Source organism: Girardinichthys multiradiatus, chromosome Y (assembly GCF_021462225.1).
Source record: "Girardinichthys multiradiatus isolate DD_20200921_A chromosome Y, DD_fGirMul_XY1, whole genome shotgun sequence".
NCBI lineage: Eukaryota > Metazoa > Chordata > Actinopteri > Cyprinodontiformes > Goodeidae > Girardinichthys > Girardinichthys multiradiatus.
In genome coordinates this window covers 2643483-2656125 of record NC_061818.1, presented here as the reverse complement: position 1 = coordinate 2656125, position 12643 = coordinate 2643483, and the positions used below count along the sequence as shown (strand labels likewise).

The 12643-nt window shown below is 40.6% G+C and overlaps 1 protein-coding gene and 1 long non-coding RNA gene across 2 annotated transcripts in view; one reads left to right on the top strand and one right to left on the bottom strand.

Moving 5' to 3' along the window:
• Positions 1-1607, bottom strand: part of LOC124864699 — a 26100-nt gene extending 24493 nt beyond the window's left edge. The window contains exon 1 of the long non-coding RNA XR_007037346.1: positions 387-1607. This is a non-coding gene — a long non-coding RNA (uncharacterized LOC124864699). The remainder of the gene's footprint in view (positions 1-386) is intronic.
• LOC124864698 (tRNA-dihydrouridine(16/17) synthase [NAD(P)(+)]-like) lies at positions 362-12643 on the top strand. Its single transcript, XM_047359572.1, is given in 16 exon segments — positions 362-460; positions 1700-1945; positions 2091-2199; positions 2283-2333; positions 2550-2662; positions 2765-2847; positions 2972-3075; positions 3178-3325; positions 4589-4685; positions 8031-8108; positions 8203-8240; positions 9050-9185; positions 9187-9217; positions 9306-9343; positions 9611-9686; positions 11885-12643. Coding segments are annotated over 15 exon segments (1509 nt in total). The 5' UTR covers positions 362-460; positions 1700-1708; the 3' UTR covers positions 12055-12643.

The following is a 12643-nucleotide window of genomic DNA, read 5'->3' as shown; positions in this document are numbered from 1 at the left end:
TTATACACTGTTTAAAATACATAAACATAATACAGGACAATGTGACCACTGTGGGATGGATGAAACAATTGAACATGTTGTTATAGAGTGTCAGAAATACGAGCTGGAAAGAAGATTTATGAAGAGAGAATTTGAAAGGATTAAAGAAACGTTTAGCATAATAGATTCATTACAAAAGAACATAGGGAGCAAACATATACAAATTATTTTAAGATTCCTAAAAAGAACAAAATTATTTAATAGAATTTGATTATATATGAAAGATATTAATCCATGATGAACCACACTCCATACCAGTGGTGGCGGTAATGCACACCTACAGGTTCTTGCCAACAGCCATTAAACACCAGAAGAAGAAGAAGAAGAAGAAGAAGAAAGGTTCCTACCGGCGTTATTTGGCTGTTGCACATGGCTGAATGTACCGCGTGAGGAGCTGTCTCCAAGCATCACAGTGAAACAGGTGAAACATCTAACAAAGATTCCAGATACGCAGGGGTCCAGCTGTTCCCTCGTCCCACGGCGGTGCGGGAAGCTGGGACACTGGTGGGACAGTTTTCTGTTGGACCCGGGGTAACTGGGCGACAGTTAGCTCGGTTCTGCTAGCGACACGACAGCTAACAAGTTTTAGGAATACTAGGCTGGAGGTGGAAAGCAAACAGTCAGAACAAAAAGTTTAACAAATAAAGGAAATAAAAACAAACAGAGCCAAATACTCGCTGCTGTTTGTCTTCTCCAGATAAGCGAACATTTGCTATTTATATGAGATCGTCTGTGGTGCTAGGTTGTGAAACATCTCTGCTACGAGGAACCTTTATTGATTTAAATAGCTCCAGGAAGTACTGACCAGTATTAAACAATGGCTGTTTCATTTGGCACATCTTTTTTAACAAACCTGCTGTCCTCATATAAAGGTGTACATATTATGCCAAGTACATGCAGGTAGTACCTTGAATTTAGTCAAAATAAGACTAATAACACCAGAGGAAAACCCCAAAGCAAGCAGTAGGTTTATAACTGAGTGTTTTTCCTGCTGGCTTTTCTAATCATTCACACATTAATGTTTAAACTCATCAAACTCTGTGTTGTGCATTTCTTACAAACTGCCTGTAGCTGCTGATATCTGTTACTTTGCATTTTTCAGTATTGTAGGTGCATCTTGGTGTTTTCTTCTTCATGTGTCCAGAGGTCCAAATTTAAGATTTTCTTTGAGCTGTGACCTGCCCATTCAGCACTGAGGAACAGGAAGTAACGAAATATTCTGCAGGGACTGTGATGGATAGTTTAGAACCCCACAGAAAATGAAAGAAGTGCAAGATTATCCTTATTTACACATCTAAGCATGTGTCTCTAATCTTCTAGTTTTAATAAACTCAAAACAAAGTTTATCAAAGTACAATCTGTTGCTTGATGTTTTAGTTTATACATGGAAAATGCTCAACGTTTTAATTTATTTAAGGAGTAGGGGATAAATAAGATTTTTAGCATTTGACCTGATCACAGTTTAGAGCCAAGTAAGGGCTAATTGGCCAATTCCGATCTCTGACAGATTGATTATTGCATCTGTAGTTGTAGGGATTTTTTTATATATACACTTCTGGAAACAGCTATTAGGTGGTTGTTGTTGTTGTTGTTGTAATCATCCAGAGAATACCCTCATACCAGTATTTATTATAATGCTGCTTCTTGCTGTCTGTTGAAGCTAGCTGTGATGGCCAAGCTCACGGGCTTTGAGTTTTGGAGGAAGACCCTGAAGGAGGCGAGTTTTGTTGTAGCACCTATGGTGGACCAGAGCGAGCTGGCCTGGCGTCTGCTGAGCAGGAGACACGGTGCTCAGCTCTGCTACACTCCAATGCTGCATGCTCAGGTATTTGTCCGGGATGCGAACTACAGGAGAGAAAACCTTTACAATGAAGTCTGTGAGGAGGACAGACCTCTCATTACTCAGGTGAGAGAGAGCACACAAGGTACAGGTTGATATCTAGAAGCTGAAGCCCAGTTAAATGGAGGAGGGAGCAGGTTAAATGATGGGACATTATAAAAAGGTTTCTCACAACACATTTCCATGATTATTCTTTTTATCTTTGTTCTAGTTTTGTGCAAATGATTCTGAGGTGTTCCTCCAGGCTGCTTTCCTGGCCCAGGACTATTGTGATGCTATTGATCTCAATCTGGGATGTCCACAGATGATAGCTAAGAGAGGTACATGCACACTAATCTGAACGTAGAATGAGACAATTTGAAGCAGAGCAAATACAAACTAGCAATATGTGGTGGTTTCTAAGGGCACTATGGAGTTTTTCTGCAAGATGAATGGGAGCTGTTGGAGAAGATGCGTGAGTTGTCACATTTTATGGGAAACATAAAAGTGATATCTGTTTCTCTCACATATATGTGAAAATTGTACTGTTCCTTTAAAAAACAAATAACAGTTTTTTTATGTTTATACTGTTAACATACAGTTTTACTTGTATGTTTAAACCAATACTTGAATGTGTTTTATTTAAATAGCAGCAGCTATAAGGATGTACTATTTCTCCTTTAATTGTCAGTCAGTTTAGCCCATGAAAAACTCTCCGTGCCAGTCACCTGTAAGATCAGAGTCTTCAAGGAGATCGAGAAAACAATCCGCTATGCTCAGATGCTAGAGAAAGCTGGATGTCAGGTATGATCATAGGGATGACTGATTTGTATCTGTCACCTGTTCAGCTATAATAAAAATGCTTTAAAACATGATAAAGTGTGATGTGTGTGGTTGATGTGCCAGCTGCTGACAGTACAAGGCAGAACCAAAGATCAGAAAGGAGCCTTCACAGGGATCGCTAGTTGGGAGCATATTAAGGCAGTCAGGTGAGCAACTATTACACCTTAATCTAACTACTAACGAATTTCACCTTTTTTGCATTCATATAAAAATGTTATAAGAAGACACATTTCCGAATATTTTTCTATTTTGGTGTGATTTTTGCTACAGGAAAGGAGTAAACATTCCAGTGTTTGCAAATGGTAACATCCAGCATTTGAGTGATGTGGAGCGCTGCATTCAGAAAACAGGAGTGCAGGGGGTTATGAGTGCAGGTTAGATCTCCTTTAACACTTTGTGTCCTGTGGGGTGCACTGTAGTAGGACATAACAAAGCAAAGACTGTATTCTTTTGAAATGCCTTTTCATTATTCCTAGAGGGGAACCTCCATAACCCGGCACTATTTGAGGGCCGCAGCCCCACAGTTTGGGAAATGGCAGAGGAATATCTGGAGGTGGTAAAGCAGTACCCTCCATGCTCGCTGTCCTACATACGAGCCCACCTCTTCAAGCTCTGGCATCACACGTAGGTCTCCATTCATCCCTGCTGTACTTTGTCTCAGTTCTTCCTGATCTTCTGGACAGATGGGTCTTCAAACTCTTTCCCCTTCTAACACTAAAATCCTTCTGATTAGGTGGCCATTTTCACAGATTTTTCTGTGGTTAAGCTGGGAAAACACAACTTGCATGTCTTTTTATAGTCATATACACATTGATTCCTCCTACACTGTTACATTTAAAGTCACCTGGTTTTTGCCACTTGATATACAGTGAGGAGAACAATTATTTGATTCACTGCAAATTTTGCAGGTTTTCCTACAAGCATGTAGAAGTCTTCCATTTTTATCATAGGTTCTCTTTAACTGTGAGTGACGGAATCTAAAACAAAAATCCAGAAAATAACATTGTGTGATTTTTAAGTAATTAATTAGCATTTTATTGCATGACATAAGTATTTGATCATCTAACAACCAGTAAAAATCCCAGCTCTCACAGGCCGTTAGTTCTTCTTTAAGAAGCCCTCCTGTTGTCCACTCATCACCCGTATTAACTGCACCTATTTGAACTCGTTATCTGTATAAGAGACACCTGTCCACACACTTCAAACTCCAACCACTCCACACTGGCCAACACCAGAGAGCTGTGTAAGGATATCAGGGTTACAATAGTAGACATGCACAATTTTTACACTTTCACACTTCTACATGCTTTGCTTTGCAAGTGGGAAAACCTGCAAAATCGGCAGAGTGTCAAATATTTGTTCTCCTCACTATACTTTCACTGCACAAAGCAACCTTAGAGTTGCACCAGGAATGATTCTATTCATGGTTATTGGCACACTTGTTTTCAGCTTGGCTGGCCCTGACCACCTCCTTCCTGGCCTTTAGTTTACAAGATAGAAGCACACATGCTCATCTTTACATTATTTTAGCACATTCATCTTAATTGCTCACCTGTTGGTAACTGATTTAAAAAATACGTCCACCAATTGCAGGAATAAATCAGCTGAAATGTGATGTTCAAAAGGTGTGATTATTATAAAAGACAAAAAACAAATTTGGACTTTAAAGCAATTTTCTTGCTTCTGTTTTACATCTGTAGCATGCTGTAGGAAAGAAAACATGCTGTAGAACTGTGCCCTGTATGTTGTCTGTATTTACATGTAACATGATCACTTACAGAAGAACGTTGAATGCTCACTGCTGTGAAGGCTCCTCTGCCTCTTACTGACATCTGTGTAGGCAGAGCTGCATGCGTCACATGGAGCTTAAATGATGTGTTTGTTTAGGCTGCAGATCCACCAGGACCTGAGGGAGGAGCTGGCAAAGATGAAGACCCTTGAAGGTTTAGCCAATATTAGTGCACAGCTGAAGCGGCGCTGCCAGGTACGTCGTCTTAAGGAAGGAGGCAAGAAAAGTTATCTTTCAACTTTAAGTTTTTGCTCTTTTATAAAAGCCCACCTAGTCCAGTTAGTCTAGAATCAAAATTCAGACTTGCAATTGTAATTTCATTATTTCAAGTCACACAAAACAATTTCCTTCCACTTCACAATAAGCACTACTTTGTGCCGGTATATTACTTAAAACTACAATAAAATATGTAGACATTTGTAGTCGTAACATGACAAACCAAGAAAAAAAATTCAAGGGGTGTGAATACTTTTGCGGGGCAATGTATTAACGCTTCTTCCCTGGATTCAACCTCACGTTAAAAGAATTAGGTTTTGCCAGAGCAAATGGTATCATTTACAAATGCTAATGAGAGAAGATCCTTCAATGCTTATGGGTGTCAGAGCAGATGGCATATTTGTTGTCATGTCCACTTTCCATTTTTTGAAAATACTTAGAAAGTAGATTGATTAGATCACAACTGTAATCACAATATCAATGTGTAGGATTTTGCGAATGCAAAGGCCTGCTGGGATGCAATATTTGGTAGGATAAAATATTTTAGGTGCTGTGTAATAAAATTCTGCATGCTGATATATTTGACCACTTGAATGGACTTTCACAGTCCTTTATGCCTCACCCGATTTAGATCGTATCAACTCCTTAAACTCCCAAAGCTCAGGGAGAGTAGTGAGGAAAATGTTGGTTAATCACAAAATTATTGTTATTGCAATATTTACAGTCATATTGGAAGATCTGAGTTTTAGCATGGTGCTGGAGAGTAGTCCGCCGGTTAATTATTTAATGTGCTAAGAACAGTGTGAGGTTGGTTCCTGGTAGGTGTTAGGAGTCGTGTAGGAGTTTGGCCAGGCAGTGTTTGTGTGTGTGAGTCCAAGCTGCCATGTTCCGTTTAGTGTCCCAGGCAGTTTGATTTGTCTGTGTTCTCTGACCAGATGCCGTCAGACTGGGACTATTGCTGAGTGGACAAGACTTCCAGCGGGCAGGGGGTGGATTACAGATTAGCGCTTCCATGAGAAATTCCTCCTTTTCTGTTAGACACGAAAGGATACATTTTCAGCACCAGGTTAGGAATGAGCAGCTGGTGCATGGATTAAATGAGTAAATGTACAGGTCCTTCTCAAAATATTAGCATATTGTGATAAAGTTCATTATTTTCTATAATGTAATGATGAAAATTTAACATTCATATATTTTAGATTCATTGCACACTAACTGAAATATTTCAGGTCCTTTATTGTCTTAATACGGATGATTTTGGCATACAGCTCATGAAAACCCAAAATTCCTATCTCACAAAATTAGCATATTTCATCCGATCAATAAAAGAAAAGTGTTTTTAATACAAAAAACGTCAACCTTCAAATAATCATGTACAGTTATGCACTCAATACTTGGTCGGGAATCCTTTGGCAGAAATGACTGCTTCAATGCGGCGTGGCATGGAGGCAATCAGCCTGTGGCACTGCTGAGGTCTTATGGAGGCCCAGGATGCTTCGATAGCGGCCTTTAGCTCATCCAGAGTGTTGGGTCTTGAGTCTCTCAACGTTCTCTTCACAATATCCCACAGATTCTCTATGGGGTTCAGGTCAGGAGAGTTGGCAGGTCAATTGAGCACAGTGATACCATGGTCAGTAAACCATTTACCAGTGGTTTTGGCACTGTGAGCAGGTTCCAGGTCGTGCTGAAAAATGAAATCTTCATCTCCATAAAGCTTTTCAGCAGATGGAAGCATGAAGTGCTCCAAAATCTCCTGATAGCTAGCTGCATTGACCCTGCCCTTGATAAAACACAATGGACCAACACCAGCAGCTGACACGGCACCCCAGACCATCACTGACTGTGGGTACTTGACACTGGACTTCTGGCATTTTGGCATTTCCTTCTCCCCAGTCTTCCTCCAGACTCTGGCACCTTGATTTCCGAATGACATGCAGAATTTGCTTTCATCCGAAAAAAGTACTTTGGACCACTGAGCAACAGTCCAGTGCTGCTTCTCTGTAGCCCAGGTCAGGCGCTTCTGCCGCTGTTTCTGGTTCAAAAGTGGCTTGACTTGGGGAATGCGGCACCTGTAGCCCATTTCCTGCACACGCCTGTGCACGGTGGCTCTGGATGTTTCTACTCCAGACTCAGTCCACTGCTTCCGCAGGTCCCCCAAGGTCTGGAATCGGCCCTTCTCCACAATCTTCCTCAGGGTCCGGTCACCTCTTCTCGTTGTGCAGCGTTTTCTGCCACACTTTTTCCTTCCCACAGACTTCCCACTGAGGTGCCTTGATACAGCACTCTGGGAACAGCCTATTCGTTCAGAAATTTCTTTCTGTGTCTTACCCTCTTGCTTGAGGGTGTCAATAGTGGCCTTCTGGACAGCAGTCAGGTCGGCAGTCTTACCCTTGATAGGGGTTTTGAGTGATGAACCAGGCTGGGAGTTTTAAAGGCCTCAGGAATCTTTTGCAGGTGTTTAGAGTTAACTCGTTGATTCAGATGATTAGGTTCATAGCTCGTTTAGAGACCCTTTTAATGATATGCTAATTTTGTGAGATAGGAATTTTGGGTTTTCATGAGCTGTATGCCAAAATCATCCGTATTAAGACAATAAAAGACCTGAAATATTTCAGTTAGTGTGCAATGAATCTAAAATATATGAATGTTACATTTTCATCATGACATTATGGAAAATAATTAACTTTATCACATATGCTAATATTTTGAGAAGGACCTGTAGATGGACCAGAACAGGAGGTTGAAAGGTGAATTGCGGGCTGTCCTTCATAATAAAATGGGCTCTTGGTAAGAGCTGAAGTTTTCATTAAGCTAGTTTTTTAATGTAACTCCGACCTTCACACATGAGCTGTAAGTAGTGATTTAAAGAAATAAAAATCAAGGAATCCAAGCTACTGGAGTGAAGGGCCTATAAGAAGTGGCTACGAGGAGTTCAGTGATTCTGGTGGACCTCAAGGGTAGAATGTGTGGTCTCTCCCTTCAGAGGGATTCAGATGTGGTGCTTTGTTTGCCTTCTCAGGAAGTCTCCGTTACTTCTGTCAGGAGAGGTTATTTCAGCCATTCCTCTGAGAGGAGGCCACGCCGCAGAGATCCCTGGTGTGATTTCATCACAGTCGATTCACATAGAGAACAATAAGATCTCTTATCTTCTCCTGCTTTTCTGTTGACTTGTGAGGGGATAAAGGTGCATGGAGCATTGCTGCAGAAGAATTGTTCCAGAAAGCTTTTTTGGTTGGTTGGTTACAGAGGTGTCTGCATTCCAGTGTTTATTACTGGTTCGGTTCTTGCTGGTGTTTAACAACCACTGTTTGTGTTTCAATGCAGGAGGAAATTTCTGATGGGAACGATGGAGACGAGAAAGAAGGGGGTCTGCCCTTCCCTCACTGGATCTGCCAACCTTATGTCAGACCAGCATGAGTCACTATGCTTTGTTTCTACTCTTGCCAGCATGTTAGCAGACTTGACTATTGACCCTTTTAACACTGACTCATTTTAGGTGGCGCGGCTCCGCTCCACTTGGTGTCGCTCTACTCGGTACGATACCTGCTGTCAGTTTAGTGGGCATTAATATTACTGTGTGACATTGTTACATTAAAGTAATCTACGTGAAACGATAAAAATAAATAGAAAATACAAATGTTTGTATTATTCTATATGCAAGAATGTTATACATATGTTTTTTCCATGTATAAAATGCTCCACTGGGATAATTATTGGCACCACACCCCAGCCAGAACTTCTAAAAGGCTCAAGGGTTCTAATGTGAGGGGGGTGACCAGAGAAGCAGAGAGGAGAGACGCTGCTGTCTGGATGGTGGACCTCCAAAGTTTGCCTGAAGATGTAACAATTTTGGGCTTTATGAGGAAGCCATGGCAATAATGAAGATAAGGACTTTAAAGAGCAAGCTGACAGACTTTTGACCATGGTGACATTAGTTTTAGGTTAGATATTAGATATTCGTGCTCTGTGGATTCAGCGGGGTCTTCCTCCCATTTAACCCGCTGCAGCCATTGTGGTCCTTAATATTATTATGGACAATCTTGAGTTTTCTTAACTTTTTCCTGCACTACCTCAGCAACAACCTTCTCATTTCTCCTGGTCCCATGACCAATCAGTGAAGAGCAGTCTGTTCACATCACATGTAGTTCCGACTCAGCAAAAACAGTAATGGAAACGCTCACAAAGCGAGCTGAGTGGAGTCGAGTAGGGCCAAATCAAGCCAGTGGAAAAAGGTGAAAATAGAAATGTAGTTCAGTAAAGTAATCAAACAGGGATACAATAATCCTTGGGATTTATTATAAGTATATTTCTTTTTAATTTTTTGTGCTACCAACTCCCACTAGGCCAAAGCCTCCAATGACCAACGGCACCCACCAGGAGTCCCAGGTGAGGAAGGTGTGTCAGAAAAGGGCACTGGAGGACTCAGACAAAGCAGCTGAATGCCTGTCCAAAAGCAAACAGAAGAAAAGATCCCGCAATCCCGAACAAGAATTTCTGTCCTGAGCTGAAAGGTGAGTTTACCTAATTTAAAGTTATGCCTTCAAATCACAACTGACGGAACAAGAAAGGTGAAATGGTTTCCTTTTCCCCCTCTTGTAGCCAAATACCTCAAATGTGAACAATGTGGAAACCCAAAGGTAAGCAGTCCCCTTAGAGTAGTGTGTTTGTGCTTTACATCTGGCAAGGCTCATTCCAAGTTAGGGAGACGAGTAGTGATGCACATGTCCACTTTCACGAAGATAAATTCCTTCTTTTAAAGCTCAGTACTGTTTTAAACATTTGAAACTTTGAAATGAGATAGAATGACAGTATTTACACAAAGGTCATGTTTGTTAAAGTTTGCAATCTTTGCATAAATTCTGTCCTTACCAAGGATTTGATTTGTTTCTTGTTTTGCTCTGCAGGGAAATAAATGTGTCTTCAACTTGTGTCGAGGCTGTTGTAAGAAGAAGGCTTTTAAAGAGGTGGCAGATTGTCCAAGTGAGTACCTTCATAACAGCATCAGAAAGGTACACAGGTCACTGATGTTCTGTTGTTGTTGATATATAATTTTATGTATTTATAAAATCTCAATCAAGTAAATGAAGTTGTACCAATAACAACATAACAATTTCACAGAATCTCCTCCCACAGTTCATCCAGGCGTGATATCTAATCTGCGAGTTGGACCATGTCTGTAGGCCTCTAACCTTAGTGTGGTTGTCTCTCATCTACAGTACTATAGTTAGAGCTAAACCCAGTTGATCCCCACTCTGTTTTGGATCTACTAACATTTATTAATTACATCATAACTTATTTAGCTGTTTATTTTCCACATAGGCAGATACAGATTTATGGTTCTTTGAGGTCCGACCTGAAAATTCTCATTTTGATCTATTCTGATTTTCTTTTGAAATCCATAATACTTACAAACTCATTGGTAAAAAAAAACTTAAAAAACTTTAATTCTAATAAACAATGTAATAACCACTGAGGCTTAAATAAAGTGCTAGAGGATCCCTCGTAGGTGTAGTTTTTTACAAAACAGAGGATTAAGAGTTTACAGGACTACCAATTTATTAATTAAATGATGCATGTGTCCTCAAAATTTGTCTGAGTTTTACTAAAATCAAAAAAAGTGCATCAGAAAACAAAGTGTACTATAATGTTTTTTTGTTTTTTTTTACTTTAATGTGTCGGTTCCAAAATTAAGACTATTGCGCACCCAATGATGGCTACAATCTTGTTGCAGGAGGCTACTGATCTGTTTAATGATAGGCCGGCGCCGGCAAATGGGAAGGAGAGTACTCACTTGCGTTAGCATTGGAGAGGCTAGTAACTAGCATGCCGAGGCTGGTCACAAAGCTGAGGTTGGCTTCCGATTGCAGCTTTTGATTCGGGAAACAGTTAAAGGGCAAAATTCACATCATTTTTTTATTACCTTGAGCATCTTTAATCTGCTCCAATTAAAAAACTACAGTACTTAGACACTCCAAACCTGGACTAGATTGTTCTACACTAATAGCAGAATCTTATAAACCCAGTTTGGGATTTGTGAAAATTTAATAAAGGTGCTTTTGTTTTTGCATCTGGACTATATTAGAACTGGTCCTGCTCCAAAAAATACAGTTCTGGCGTTCAGCACCCCTGTACTTGCAGGGTGTGACCTGCTCTGGGGACAGTGGCAGGTGGGGGGTTTGACTGGGTCGGTACACCTGTCAAACAGTAGAGCAGGTGTCCTAAGGCGAGCTCCGGGAGGACAAAAACCTCCCGTGGAGCAGGAGGGAGATTTGTGAAATGTTTAGTATGAAGCTGGGTAAATTCCCCTCTGTTTTTGGCATCTTTTTTGATGTAGGTCAAAATGTTCAAACCCATTAATTCCTTGCCTGCATTAAATGTATCGTACACATAGAACAGAATTTAAAAAACACAAAAAACAGGCTAAACTGTGGTGCTTAGCAGACGTCTGTGCACTATTTGGGTACATTAAATGATTCCGATCTGTCAGTGTGTGATCTGCGGATCACAGGTCAGAGCCAGTCAAAGTGAATCAGATAAAATAAAACGCTAACCCTTTGATTGGTGTATAACTAGACTGCATGCACCCTGTTCTGACTACACATTTATTGGCATGGTTATGTTTGTAAAAAAAAAACCTAAAACCAGTGATAAAAAACCCATGAATGAAAGGTGTAGATAATAGCTTAATGGACAAAGTTCACAAGACAGCCTCATGGCCTCAGAGGAGAAGCTGTCAAGATTGTGACTCCTGTCACAATTCAGGCTGAAAGAATAACAGACAGGAAGTGATTGACAGAAATATAGCTCTCAAAATTTTCTTCTGTTTGTACTCCAAATAAAGTTGGCCCCTCAGCAACCCTTAAGTTCATAAATTCAACATGACTGCCGTGCTCTTAAAGTGTCGTTATAGTTTTGTAGTGGTTTAAATTAATCACAACCAGTACTGTAATCTCTTTTAATGACAGTTTTTTTGTGCAGAGAAATACATTATCATTCTATAGTGCTAATAGCAGCCTGTTCACACAGCACAGCCATTGGCATCAGTACTTACTGGCAGTTCCGAAGGAAACCTTAAGTCATACCCAGAACACAGCGACAGCGGGCATCTCACGGAGTCTGTTGAGAAAATTCTCCTACTGAGCAGTTTGTGTTGAAGGTCTCTGCTGTTTATTTTACAGGTCATGGACTGAGGTTCAAGACCAAAGCAGAGAAACAGAAAGCTGAAGAAGACAAGCAGAAGCAGGGAGACTGGACAGAGGGCTCCATGATGGAGCCTGAGAAAAACAACCAAACTCCTCAGGCAGCTGCAGCTTCCTGTACGAAGCTGAAGGAGCAGGCCATGGCTTAGCTGCTGCTCACATCAGAACAAAGATTGTCTCTGAATGCACAAAGCAGACCCCTGCTGAGAAGGGTCTGAGCTGTCCCTGCAGGGTTCTGTGGTTATCGTTTTTTGTGGTCTGTCAAACATTTTCAGATACATAACATCACATTCCAACCATGTTGGTTTCGTCTGAAATGTTTTTTTATTTGGGAAAATGAGCACAGTAAAAGCTCCTGTGATAAACTGGTGGTATTGGGGCGTAAAACAAACCTTTTTATGGAATTAAAGATGGTTGGGTAAAACTGGACTCCTACAAATAGTTTATCATCTGAATCATGTGAGTCTGGTGTCTATGAAAAGAGATTGTGTTTTACCTGACAATCTCTACCGAGTCACTAAAATTATGAGATTCAAACTGTCATATTCAACGTTTTGATAAAAAAAAGCAGAGCTGTCTGCATCTCAACCCTTGTTCACATTGCCTTTCACAGCTTGCTAAGACTGTTAAGAACCAAACTCCTTGTTAAGTCATTGCCCACTGCATTTCACATTGTTTGCATTGAGGGTCAGATCTGTTATGAGAATATCCTTTTATATAAAAAGCTTTATTTCCATG